Raw genomic sequence first — 13,588 nt, forward strand, 5'->3', positions numbered from 1 at the left:
CAAGCAACTTCCCCCTGGGTGAGGCCAGGGCCCTGGAGAAGCCCCCAAAGGCCCGTTTTTTAGGGGGGGTGGGGGAGTGTCTCAGGCAGACCTGCTAATGGCGGCATTACTAAATGGTCGGAGATTCTGGAGTCATAGAGACCTGGCTTCAGGTGGCCTCAAGCAGAGCAAAGCCCCTTGTTCTCTGAGCCTCAGTTTCCCCATCTGTGAAATGCAGGAGGAGTGGGGATCACATAAGGTGCTGCACGTCCTCCCTTGGGGATATGCCACATGCCTAGGTTAGAAGTCACTCTTTACTATGATGACGACGGCATGCACCTTTTCCAGGGCCAGCGCCCGTCCTGGAGGAGACATGGAGCATTCTGGGGCCCTTTTCCTCTGCCTGTGCCTCGTGACGTCGCAGAGCGGGACAGCGGGTAAGAGGGCTCTGCTGGCCCCAGGGGCAGTCGTGGCCCAGGCTCCTAGCTGTGATGGCAGAGGTGGAGGCCTGAGACCAAGGGAGCTTGAAAGGGGGCGCCTAGGCCTGCGAGGGCAGCCTCCGGTGAACTGGTGGTCTCAGGCTGGGGCAGAAGGCCCAGAGACGGGGGCTGCTGCGGACAGAGGCTGAGGTGAAGGTCTGCCTCCCTCCCCACAGGGGCCTCCCAAGAACCTCTGCAATGGATGCAGATGATGGAGGCGGCGGCCAGGAGCCGGAGATTGTTTTCTCATGCTGAGTGAGTCGGCTGTGCCTCCCACCCCTGCTTGTCTTTGAATCAGTGGTCCAGGGTTGGTCCAGTGTAGACCATTAATTCATTTATTCAACACGCATTTATTGAGTACCTACTGTGTGCCTGGCACAAGATTCTCTCATCGAGTTTACTCTCTGGGGCAAGGGCCCTGAACCGAGGATGCCGTGAAACCAGGTGCAGAGTTGTGGGTCTCTGCTGTTTTCTAGGAAGGGGCTCCAAGATGCTGGCTGGGCTCTCCAGAGTCTGTGACCCAAAGGCCAAGCAGCTCTGGTGAGAGGCCAGTGCTGATGACTGGCCATGGAAGCACAGGGACTGTGGGCACTTCACTCAGTCAGTGGGGAAGGCTTCCTGGAGGAGGTGTCAACAAACTGGCCCTGAGCAAGAGTTAATCAGGAGAAGGAGGTGGGCAGGGTGAGGAAGTAAAAGTGTGCCAGGAATGCTCTGTGCAAAGGTCCAGAGGTGGGAGAGACAGGGGTGTGGCATGGGCGAGGCCCTGCCCTCCCAGGCTGTCTGGAGCGCCTCTCACCCCCCACCCACCCGGCTCTGGCCACCTCTCCCGCCCTTAGTTTCATCCACGGCCTGGAGTGGAGCCTGCTGAACACCAGCTTCGGGGGCCGCAACCTCACCCTGCAAACGCGCACCATCCAGTCGCTGGCCTTCAAGCTGGGCTGTGACTTCGCCGGCCTCTCGCTGAGCAGCGCCGCCCTGGAGCGGGTCCCCCAGGTCAGAGGCGGCCAGGGGCCGGGGTAACCAGTGCCACCACCCCAGAAACCCTCTGGGGGTGTAAGGTCAGGACTCCCCCAGGCTCCCTGGCCCCCCCGCCCCCCCCAAATCCGGGGTCTGACCTAACTAGCTGTGAGTCGTCTCCCCTGTAAAACGGGGCTGATGTTCCTCATGGAAATGACGGAAAGGGGGGTGCTTGTGGCCCCTCAAGGGCAGCGACCTCTTCCTGCATGTGCAGGTCCTGGGGGGAGGCAGCAGTGGGAGAGGCCAGGGGACCCAGGCTCCTCTGAGGACCCTGGTGTGATTCCTGCTGAATGCCTGGGCGCTGGGGCTGAGCTGCCCCGTCCTCAGGGGCCCCAGTTGAGAGGGGTAAAGAACCCAAACCTGAGGCCAGAGCAGCCTGGAGGGAAGGCCTGGGGTCTCGGGGAGTCCGGGAGGAGGTGCAGCCCGGGGGGGGGGAGAGGCTTCTGCAGGTGGAGGCTCCGAGGAAGGAAATGCCTGGGGTAGGGTTGGGAATTGTTCCCGGGATGCGGGGCCGTGAAGGCGTTGGGGCCGGGTCTGGCGGCCTCGGACACCAGGCTCAGCCTGTCTTTGGCCCTCCGCAAGCCCAGGCCCGGCACGCCATGCAGTTCCCGGCGGAGCTGACGCGGGGCGCCTGCAGGACCCGCCCCAGGGAGCTGCGTCTCATCTGCGTCTACTTCTTCACCACCTACTTCTTCCAGGTCAGCGCCGAGCGGGGCCAAGGAGGGCGGGCGCTCGCCCCTTCCTGGGCGCACCGCAGGCGTCCAGGCCACTGTCTGGCCTCTGGGTGGGGACCAGCACCACGCGGGACCAGCCCACTGTGCAACCTGAGCCTGCCACTGCCCCTCTCTGGGCCTCAGTTTTAGCAGAATGGTGGGGAGACGCGATTACAAGGTGCAAGTGAGACCTAAGAGACCTACTGTGTATGCGCCTCTCTGGGACACAGACAGACAGGCGAGAGACAGACAAGAAGGTCACAAGATCCCCCCCTCAGAGAACTCTCCCTATCTCGACAATTAGGCTAGAACCTTAGAGACTTACTTTTAGCTCAAGGTTGATTATAACCATAGAGATAGAAAGCGATGGATGGGTCAGGGTGGGGTTGGGGTTGTTTCCAATGAGCAGTCCAGGAGGGCTTCTGGAGAAGGTGCCTTTTAACCTGGGGTTTGAAAGCGAGTTAGGAGAGTGGTGAGGGGGAGGTGACGAGGCTGGAATGCACTAACCAAATGGGAGGTGCAGCAGGGGGCTGGTGAGGGGATAGCCTTCCAGGTGGAGGGAACAGCATATGCAAAGGCTGGGAGGCTGGCCATGCCTTACACGTGAAAGGCATCTGCTTGTTTTCCTCCAGAGAGGAGGGGCTGGAGAAGGGGGCTCTTGGACCTCATCCAGGCTCTCGTCGTGTCCCCTCCAGTCAGCCCTTCTTCCTCTGCTGTCCTTCCAGACTGACATCAACTCGTCTCTGCTCAATAACTATGTCCTGGGGGCCCAGCTGGGCCATGAACACGTGAACAACCTCAGTGAGCCGATCAACATCAGCGTCTGGCACAACCAAAGCCTGGTACTGTTGGGGGCCCCCACTTCCACCCCACCCCTGCCCCCTTGTGGCTGTCCTGTTCAACGGTGGTTTACCCAACCCAAACCTGTGGAACCATCTTGGAAACAACCTGTTTTAAATCCATCATACTTTGAAAATTCCTGCCAAAGAAATAAGAGAGAGAAGCTTTTACTGGCTGCATTAGTCAGGATACTTTGAGTTGCACGTGATAGAAAACCAACTCAAGCCAGCTTAAGCACAAAGGGAATTTATGGGCTCATGTAAATGAAATCTCCAGGGCTGTTCTAGCTTCAGGCATGGCCAGATCCAGGGGCTGATACAATGCTATAACCACTCAGTATCTCTCCGTCTCTCGGCAATGGTTTCCTGCCTTGGCTCTCCAGTCTATGGCAAGATGGCAGCCTTCTTCTCAGCAGGCTCTTTCTCACCAGTGCAAACCAGGGTCCCAGAATGGAGTCCTAGAGGTCCAGCTGGGTCACGCATCCATCCCTGAGCCACCACTGTGCCCAGGGGGTGGAATATGTGGATTGGCCAGGCTGGGTCACATGGCCCGGGGCCTGGGCTAGGGTCATCTGACCCATCGTTGGGGGAGGGGTGGGTCCTCAAGGGAAGTGCAGGTGCTGATACTGCAGGAAGGAAGAAGGGTGCTGGGTGGGCACAAGCCCTGAGGCCTCTGCTCCTCTGTCCTGGCATTCCTGGAAAGCCCACAGCCTCTCTGCTCTGGCCCCATCCCCCGCCAGCCTCAGCGGGGCCGCTCTGCACTCTCAGTGTCACCACGGTCCTTCCCTTTCAGTCCTCCGGGCCTTTGCCCCCAGTTCCCTGGAGCATGGAATGTCCTTGCTCCGCTTCTGTTCAAATCTGACGTGTCCTCTAAGGCCCCAGTGTCCCAATCGTCCCTTCCCTCCTTAGGGCTCCTCTGCCCCTTGCTCTGTGGTTTCCACGGCACTGCCTGTGTCATTTCCCCACCGCTCCACCCACACGGCTTGGCGTCAGGGTTGTCTGTGGATGAGTCTCTCTCTCCTCCACGGGCATCGACCGGTCTGGACCATCATTGTTCCCGACGGGGAGGAGGGGGAAGGGGACAGTCAATTATAGAGCACCTACTGTATAGGCCAGAGCCCAGCACTCAGGGTTCCTCGTGGCCTTTCATTCTTCCACCATCCTTGTGACTTGGGTGTAAACGGTTCCATTTTGCAGATGAATAAACTAAGGCTCAGAGAAGCTCTGTGACTTGCCCAGGTCAGTTTCAGAGTCCATGGTGGAGGTGGGGCTGGAATCTGGGTCTGTCTGAAGCCAAAGCCCAGCCAGTGCCTGGGAAAATGTTGACAAGGGTGCGGTTGAGTCACCTTTGCCCCCACAATTTCCAAACCCTGAACCACAGCCCACCCTGGCACCTCTTGGCGACACCCAACTCTAGTATCTTCCCTTAGGAAGCCTACACGGTGACCTGTGTCTTCTGGAAGGAGGGAGCCAGCAAGCAGTACTGGGGGGTCTGGAGCCCTGAGGGCTGTCACACAGAGCAGCCCTCACCTTCCCAGGTGCTCTGCCGCTGCAACCATCTCAGCTACTTTGCTGTTCTCATGGTATGTGTGCATCCAGCCTGGGTGAGGGTGGTCAGAGCTGCAGAGGGCCCCATGTCCAGGATAGAGGAGCAAGGCAAAGGCTGGTGCAAGAGACAGAAAATTCAATTCAAATGGGCTTAAGGAAAAAAAAAAAAAAGAAATTTATGGGCTCATGTTCCTGAAAAGGCTGGGTTAGGCTTCAGGCACGGCTTGATCCAGGGGCTCAATATCACTAAGACAGAACTCTACCTCTGTCTCTCAATTGTGCTTGTTCTGTGCTGGCTTAGCCTGCAGACAGGATCTCCCCACGGGATAATAATATGGCTGCCAGCAGTTCCAGGCTTATGTCCTACTGGCTTTCAGGCCAGTAGAATGAGAGCTTCTCTTACCCATTCTGCCAGCCAAAGTCTTGGGATTGAGTCTCACTGGCCGAGAATGTGTCCCATACCCGTCTCCTAACCAATCACTGTGGGCAGGAGGAGGGAGGGCTCTGAGAGGCCAGGCCTGGTGCACCTGTCCACACAGTGGGAAAAGTGGGGGTCCACCCATGTGCACAGAGAGTGAGGGCGAGGGGGTTCTCACAGAAGAAGAGGAGGGCTCATAGAGGAAGGGGAGACGGGAGTTGGGAGGGGGCAATACCACTGTGTCTGCCATGGCTTTTTTCACGTCAGGACCGTGGCTAGGATTGTGGGGCAGAGGGGCCTGGAGCTGAGGTCTTGGCAGGTCTCTGATTGAGCCTGGGGAGGGCATTTCCATGCTTCTGGCCTCCAGCCCCCCTTCCCTCCCACAGCAACTCTCCCCGGCCCCGGTCCCCGCAGAGTTGCTGGCGCCTCTCACGTACATCTCCCTCGTGGGCTGCGGCATCTCCGTCGTGACCTCGCTGCTCGCTATCCTGCTGCACTTCTATTCCAGGTATTCCCTGCCCACCCACTGCTGCTCGGCGCCTCTCCTTTCCCACTTGGTCCCCCAGGGTGGGGTGGGCTTCTCCAGAGCGGGGAGGCTGGGAGGCAGGAGACCAGCCTCTCTGTGTGGCTGCTGTTGGGTCCCTGCCTCTTCTCTACCTATGTCCCCGTCATTGCGTATCTGTGATCCCAGAGGGTGGCGCTGCCTGGGTGATGTCCCCGGGTCACAGAGGGCCATGCTCTCCCACAGGAAACAGAACAACTCCATAACACGCATCCACATGAACCTGCACGCCTCCGTGCTGCTCCTGAATGTCGCCTTCCTGCTGAGCCCCGCGCTGGCCGTGCCCCCCGTGCCCGAGTCAGCGTGCACGGCGCTGGCCGCCATCCTGCACTACGCGCTGCTCAGCTGCCTCACCTGGATGGCCATCGAAGGCTTCAACCTCTACCTTCTCCTGGGGCGCGTCTACAACGTCTACATCCGCCGATACCTCCTCAAGCTCTGCGCGGTGGGCTGGGGTAAGCACGGCCTCCCGCCCCTCTTGCTTCCTCAGGCTTCCAGCTGGACAGGGCGTCTGCCCCCTCCTGTCCTTCTCTTTCTCCTCCTCCTCATCGTGGTGACCACTGCCGTGACCACCAGTCATCATCCCTGCCAACTCCCGCCACCACTTCCTACATTACTGTTATCACCACTTCCACCTCCAACACCTCCATCATCACCGCCTCCAATACTGCCATCACCTCCACCGTCTCTTCCTCCATCACCACCACCTCCAACACTGCCAGCACCTCCACCATCATCTCCACCTCGTCTACCTCCAACACCACCACCACTCCCACCTCCATCACCACCATCACCTCCACCACCTCTACCTCCAACACCACCACCACCTCCATCTCCATCACCACCACCACCACCACCATCACTTCTACCATCACCTCCACCACCCCTACCTCCATCACCACCACCTCCAACACCACCATCACCTCCACCACCTCTACCTCCAACACCACCCCCACCTCCATCACCACCACCTCCAATACCACCATCACCTCCACCACCTCTACCTCCAACACCCCCCCAACCTCCACCTCCATCATCACCTCCACCACCACCATCACCTCCACCACCTCTATCTCCAACACCACCACCATCTGCACCTCCATCACCACCATCACCTCCACCACCTCTACCTCCAACACCAATACCACCCCCACCTCCATCACCACCACCTCCAACACCACCATCACCTCCATCACCTCTAGCTCCAACACCACCATCACCTCCATCACCTCTACCTCCAACACTACCACCACCTCCACCTCCATCACCACCACTTCCAACACCACCATCACCTCCACCACCTCTACCTCCAACACCACCACCAACCCCACCTCCATCACCACCACCTCCAATACCACCATCACCTCTACCTCCAACACCCCCCCACCTCCACCTCCATCACCACCTCCACCACCACCATCACCTCCACCACCTCTATCTCCAACACCACCACCATCTCCACCTCCATCACCACCATCACCTCCACAACCTCTACCTCCAACACCAATACCACCCCCACCTCCATCACCACCACCTCCAACACCACCATCACCTCCATCACCTCTAGCTCCAACACCACCACCACCTCCACCTCCATCACCACCATCACCTCCATCACTTCTACCTCCAACACTACCACCACCTCCACCATCTCCACCTCCGTCACCACCACCTCCAATGTCACCATCACCTCTACCATCACCTCCACCACCTCTACCTCCGCCACCACCTCCACCATCTCCATCACCACCACCTCCAATGTCACCGTCACCTCTACCATCACCTCCACCACCTCTACCTCCACCACCACCACCTCCACCACCACTTTCACAACATCCCCACTACCACCTCCATCATCACCACTATCCTCATCAATCATTTCCACCACCATCACTGGCATCTCTACCACCATCCTAGCCCCTCTCTTTATTGTCTGTTTCCTCACCAGTTCCCCGACCCTCTCTCCTGTTAGCTTCCAGCTACTACCTCCCCAGTGTGACCACTACTACTGCCACTACCTCCCACCCTAGAGCCCTTACTCACGTCAACTTGGAGACAGTCTTCTCTAAGACCACTAGGCTAATTGTGAAGCTGGACCACAGGGGCTGGGGGCTCAAAATAGCCTCTCCCCCGCCCCTCGCCCAGCGGAATTCTGTTGTAGCAGCCCCAGGGACCCACGACCAGCCCGCCTGGGGTCTCCTGACGGATGCTGAGCCTCTGTCCCATTCCTCAGGGGTCCCGGCCTTCCTGGTGCTGCTCCTCCTTGCTGTCAAGAGCTCAGCTTACGGACCCCGCATGATCCCAGTCTCCGACAGCCAGGGAAATAGCACAGGTTTCCAGAACGTGTCCATGTGAGTGCCCTCAGGGCTGCAGCAGGCTCTGGTACTGGGGCCAAATAAGGGCCACATGGCCCCGGGGCTCTGAACTGGGTGTCCTGTAGGCAGGGTGCTGGCTGTGGGGCAGGGAGGGGCCACTGCTTAGACGGGGGGCTTTGCCGCACCCTTCCGCCGGATCCCCAAGGTCTCCTGCGGGGCAGGCTCGTGTTCCATGCCGGCTACCTCTAGGAAGCCATGGCATGGACTCTGGCTCCCGCTCACGGCCTCCTGGCAACACACAGCTGTCGGCCCAGCCACCCTTGGGCTCTCCGCCCCTGCCGGTGGAGCTCAGCCTGCACCTGCCTGTTCTCCCTTCCCACCGCCTTGCTTCGCTCGCTCCGGCTCCAGCTCCCCCCGACCTGTGTCTGGCACGGCACTGCCAGCCCTCACACCCTCCGAGTCAGAGAAGAGAGTGTTGTGGGGGCTGGGACACCCCAGAGACCGGGCTCAGCAGGTGCGGGGGTGCGGTGCAAGGAGAGGCGTTAGAGGTGGGCCCAGGGGGCCTGGGGGACGGACTCTGCTGCCTCTTCCAGTGCCCTAGGACCTTAACCTTTTTCCTGTTATGAAAAGTTTCCAACAGCCGACATCAAGAGAATAGCTAAATAACCCCCCTAGACCCATCGCCAGCAGTTGGCCATCGTTTTCCTGGCTTGGCTGACGCAAGCTCAAGATTGCTGAGGGCCGGCTCTGTGGCGGGCCTGGTGTATCAGCCTGTTTAATCCTCACAACACGAAGTAGGTTCTGTTGTCAGCCCTTGTTTACAGCTGGGGAAACTGAGGCACAGATGGCTTAAGAGCTGGTAAGAGGCAGAGCTGGGACTTGGTCACGGGCAGGCTGGCTCCAGAGCCGGGCCCCAACCACTGCCCCTCGTGGCCTCCGGGAGGTGAGGAGTGGAGCCGAGGGGGTTAGCTCCTCTCGTGTGAGGGTTGGGTCGTTTCCCAGAGGACGTGTGACCCAGGACTCTTTAAACCTGTGTTTCATTATATAATATGTGACGTGGACAAAAGAGCTGAAGTGAGCCTTCTGCAGGACAGGAGGCAGACGAGACAGGACATCAGGGGACTCCCCAGTAAGAGCCAGCTTCTCCCCCATCTGCCTGCCTCTCCCTTGCCCCTCTTTCCCTGGATTTGGTGACTTTCATTCTCCTGCACTTAAAACACTCGTACTGCATATATACGTATTCTTAAAAATTTTTCTTTTAATTTTTAGTTTTTGTAAATTGAGGCATAATTGACATATTATATTAGTTTCAGATGTACAACATAATGATTTGATATTTGTATATATTGTGAAATGGTGAATCTAGTTAGTATCTGTTACCATACATAGTTACAGAATTTTTTTTCTTGTGATGTGAATTTTTAAGATCTACTCTCTTAGCAACTTGCAAATGTGCAATATGGTGCAATTAACTATAGTCATCATGCTGTACATCACATCCCCAGGAATTATTTATTTTATAACTGGAATTTTGTACCTTTTGACTTCCTTCACCCATTTTGCTCACCCTCCACCCCCTAATCTGTTCTCTGTATCTATGAGCTTGGTTTGTTGTTTTTTTTTTTTAGATTCCACATATAAGTGAGATCATACAGTATTTGTCTTTCTCTATTTGACTTATTTCATTTAGCATAATGCCCTCAAGGTCCACCCATGTTGTTGCAAATGCCAAGATTTCATTCTTCTTTATGGCTGAATAATATTCCATTATACACACGCGCACACACACACACACACACACACACCCCACATTTTCTTTATCCGTTCATCCATCGATGGACACTTAGGTTGTTTCTATATCTTGGCTATCGTAAATAATGTTGCAATGAGCGTGAGGGTGCATATATCTTTTCAAGTTAGTGTGTTTGTTTTCTTTGGATAAATACTCAGAAGTGGAATTGCTGGATCATATGGTAGTTCTATTTTTAATGTTTCGATGAACCTCCATATTGTTTTCCATAGTGGCTGCACCAATTTACCTTCCCACCAGCAGTGCACAAAGGGTTCCCTTTTCTCCACATCCTCACCAACACTTGTTATTTCTTGTTTTTTTGATAATAGCCGTTCTAACAGGTGTGAGATCACACATATACGTATTCCTAAACACAAACAGCAATTTGAAAAAACCCTTGAAAATAACTCCGATGCCCACTGACAGAACCTGGAATAATAATGTGGCAGAGCCGCCCTGCTAGATGGTTATCTGGCGGTGAAAGGAATGGTCCACAACCATACTCACCAGCTCAGAGGAATCCCAAAAATCATGAGCAAAGCCCCGTGTGACTGCGGTGGCAGGAGCCCGAGCAGGTGATGGTGAACAGGGCTCAGGCTCTGGGCTCAGACCATGGGGCCGCAAGTCCCACTTTTGCCTCTTGCTAGTGTGTGTTCCTAAGCCAGAGCCTCAGTTTCCTCATCTGTAGGATGGGGATGATTACCTACCTGCCTCATAGGGTCACCGTGAGGATTGAATGGGCTAATCCACGGAAAGCATGTGACACCGTTTCTGGGCAAAGGCAGCACCTGTCTTGCAGGTGTCTTGGGGAGGCAAAGGGCGTGAAGCCCTCAGGGAGGGTCTAGGACCAGGGCTGGGCCCCCAGCAGGCCTCGCTGGCTCTCCCCTCAGCCGTGGGTGGAATTTTCCTGCTGCTCCATCTGCTCCTCCGTCCACACATGGAGAGCTTGCAGCAGCTCATTCACTGCTCAGAGAAGGGCGAGGTGGCCCAGTCTAGGTGGGGAGGGGGTCCTGGGGAGGGTGCCCGTTGCACAAAGGTGGTGATGAGATGGTGGTCACTATGTGGTGGGTGGAAGGAGAAGTTTCCAGCAAAGAGGACCCTGGATCAATGATCCAGTGGTGAGGTGGGTGTACAGGACGGGAGGGAGGGTTTTCAGGTGGGTAAAGGCATGGGGGCATGAGAGAGACTGGCGTGGCTGGAAAGGAGGCATGTGGGGGCTTCAGGCAGGGAGCGAGGTGGCAGGTGGGCCCTATCGTGGTGGCCTGGCTGGAAAGCCAGGCCCAGGACTTCACCACGTGTGCAGGCAGGCAAGGAACAACGAGTCTGAGCCGGGAGACGGGCCTGGATTCCAGAGGCAGTCCAGGGGCCCAAGAGACCATGGGACCCCCCGGCCCACACCGACGCTGGCACTTCGCCTCCCACCCCCCGCAGGTGCTGGGTGCGGAGCCCTGGGGTGCACAGCGTCCTGGTCATGGGCTATGGTGGCCTCACGTCCCTCTTCAACCTGGTGGTGCTGGCCTGGGCGCTGCGGGCCCTGCGCAGACTGCAGGCGCGGGAGAAGGCGCCGGGCGCCCGGGCCTGCCGGGACACCGTCACCGTGCTGGGCCTCACCGTGCTGCTGGGTACCACCTGGGCCTTGGCATTCTTCTCTTTTGGCGTCTTCCTGCTGCCCCAGCTCTTCCTCTTCACCATCTTCAACTCGCTCTACGGTAGGACCTGCGGGCGGCCGGGAGGAAGCCCCCGGGGGTCCTGTACAGCTGGTAGATGTTTAGGTCCAGAGGGCGAGTTGGAGGCTGAAATCTAGCCCCCTGACAAGCTGGTTTGGGGCTACATCTGCTATAGGAAGGGGCGCCACCTTGTACTTTGCACAAAGGCACCCTGTGGGCTAGAGTGGCCTGGTCCTCCAGCTCCTACGCTTCGCCCCTTCCGGCCTCCACCAGTAAGGGGTTCTGAGAGTTTCTCCTGGGCCTCAGGGAGGCCCCCCAGCCAAGGAGGCCCCTGGATTCTGGGTGAGGCCCCACGCTGCTCCCGCGATGCTCCCGTTGACCAGCCTTTTGCTTACAGGGTTCTTCCTCTTCCTGTGGTTCTGCTCTCAGAGGTGCCGCTCGGAAGCAGAGGCAGAGGCGGCGATGGAGGCATTCATCTCCTCCCAGACAATGCAGTAGTCTGGACTTCCTGGCCAGGAACCCCCAGCCTCCCTGGTGCCTGCAGCTCGAGGCCCTCGCTTCCACCAGAGAAGGTGGCAGGCCAGCCGCTGGACACCAGAGGCCGCTGTGCACCCCCCCCCCCCCCCGCCCCGAGGCTTCTCCACCTCCGTGGCTTCCCCAGGCCCAGAGGGCAGGGTGTTGCTCTGCCTCCCCTGGCATTCCGCTCCAGGGACAGCAAACTTTACCCCGGTGCCTGGGCCTGGCTCTGGGTCTTACTGTAGACCTTGGGTCTGTCATTTCTCGCTGACCCTTGGTTTCCACGTCTGTGACATGGAGCAGATGGCTCCCATCCTGCCTAGCCCAAGAGCTTGGTGAAGACTGAATAAGACCAGGGAGGAAGAGGGTCATAGCGGCCCCATTACCTCTGCCTGCCTGCTGGGGGCAGGGCCCCGGCCAGCCTGCGCTGGAAGTGCCTACTGGGCCCTGCCACCTTCCTCCTGAGGAGGGTCTGACCGCGTCCTGCTTAAAGACCCACCCAGTGTCTGAGACCTTACCAGCCGGTGCCCAGGGCCTCTTTTCCTTTAACTTCCCCAAATTATGATGTCCTCAACTCCAAGCCCACCCTTCGCAAAGATCAGGAAGTCCCATCTTTCCCAGAGGCTCCTCCTCCAGTGCTCCCAAGACCCCCATTAGCCATTTAGACCAGCAGCTGGGGCTATAGGGCTTCCTTAGGGCAGGAGGGGAGGGCTCTTTCCCCTCCACCTGAGCCCGCTGGGCCCAGAGTCCTGGCTATTTGGTGACTGGGTAGGATGGAATTTCCCTTGGTGGGTGTGAGGTCGCGGTGCAGAGAATCACCATTGCCCTGGACCTGTCGTCAGACCAAGCAGGAGACTCAGGAAGCCAGAGCCTTTCCCAGGCTGCACACCAGGGGGTGCTGTTGGCCTGTGCTCAGAGGCTATTGGCTCCAACATCATGTCTGGAAACGCCGGGGTCACCTGTCTGAGGACAGGACACACCAGATGGAGAGGCTGTGCCTCGTGGACTGCGCCTGCTGAGTGATGGGCAGGGGGAATGCTGGCGCTGTTTTCACGGCCTTTTCTCTTTCCCCAGCGAAGCTCTGGCTCTCGGGGTCTTGTGCTCTGGGCATATACCCGGCACTGGAGCAGTGGCCTGGGATAGGGCCCCGCTCCAGGCCATTGGACAGATTTTAATGACTTTGAAGGGCACAGGGAGGGAATTTGAGATGGATCCCTTTTGTTCTGCCCACTGTTCATTTCTTGATGCAAATAGCCCTTCAGTAGGTGATCAGTGGTGCAAGCTCTGGCGCCAGACTGCCCGGGCTCAGAGGCCAGCTCTGCCACTTGCTCACTGTGACGACGATGGACAAGTCACTCAACCTCTCTGTGCCTTAGTGTTCCCATCTGTAAAAGAGGGGCATTAGTAGTACCTATTTTGAAGATTAAATAAAATAATCCACATAAAGACACTTAGCACAAGGTAAGTGGTCAATAAATGGTTGTTATTGTTATCATTAGTATTTTTGCTATTATTGTTAACAGTGTCATCTGGGTCTCAGAGGCCAACCACTCCAAGCCCCAGGCCCGGGTCTGCTAACGTCACAGGCCCAGCTCCTCATTAGGCACGTCCTGCTCTCCCTTGGCTTTGCCACCTCCTCCTCCACGTTCCCCAGAGTGGCCTCTTCTCCAGCCTTGCTGGCCTTTGGCCATTTTAGGACTATTCCCCACACAATGCAGCCTCCAGCCATTGCCACATGTGCCC

General features: G+C 57.5%; 1 protein-coding gene across 1 annotated transcript; it reads left to right on the plus strand.

Moving 5' to 3' along the window:
* Nucleotides 1-352: 352 nt before the first annotated feature.
* On the plus strand, nt 353-11,890 carry ADGRG5 (adhesion G protein-coupled receptor G5). Its single transcript, XM_058527896.1, has 11 exons — nt 353-416; nt 635-713; nt 1,295-1,451; nt 2,063-2,173; nt 2,914-3,030; nt 4,458-4,610; nt 5,380-5,501; nt 5,742-6,010; nt 7,789-7,906; nt 11,094-11,371; nt 11,727-11,890. The coding sequence occupies exons 1-11, from the start codon at nt 353-355 to the stop codon at nt 11,825-11,827; spliced, it is 1,569 nt and encodes a 522-aa protein (XP_058383879.1). The 3' UTR covers nt 11,828-11,890.
* The last annotated feature ends 1,698 nt before the right edge of the window (nt 11,891-13,588 follow it).

This window comes from Diceros bicornis, chromosome 32 (genome assembly GCF_020826845.1).
Source record: "Diceros bicornis minor isolate mBicDic1 chromosome 32, mDicBic1.mat.cur, whole genome shotgun sequence".
NCBI lineage: Eukaryota > Metazoa > Chordata > Mammalia > Perissodactyla > Rhinocerotidae > Diceros > Diceros bicornis.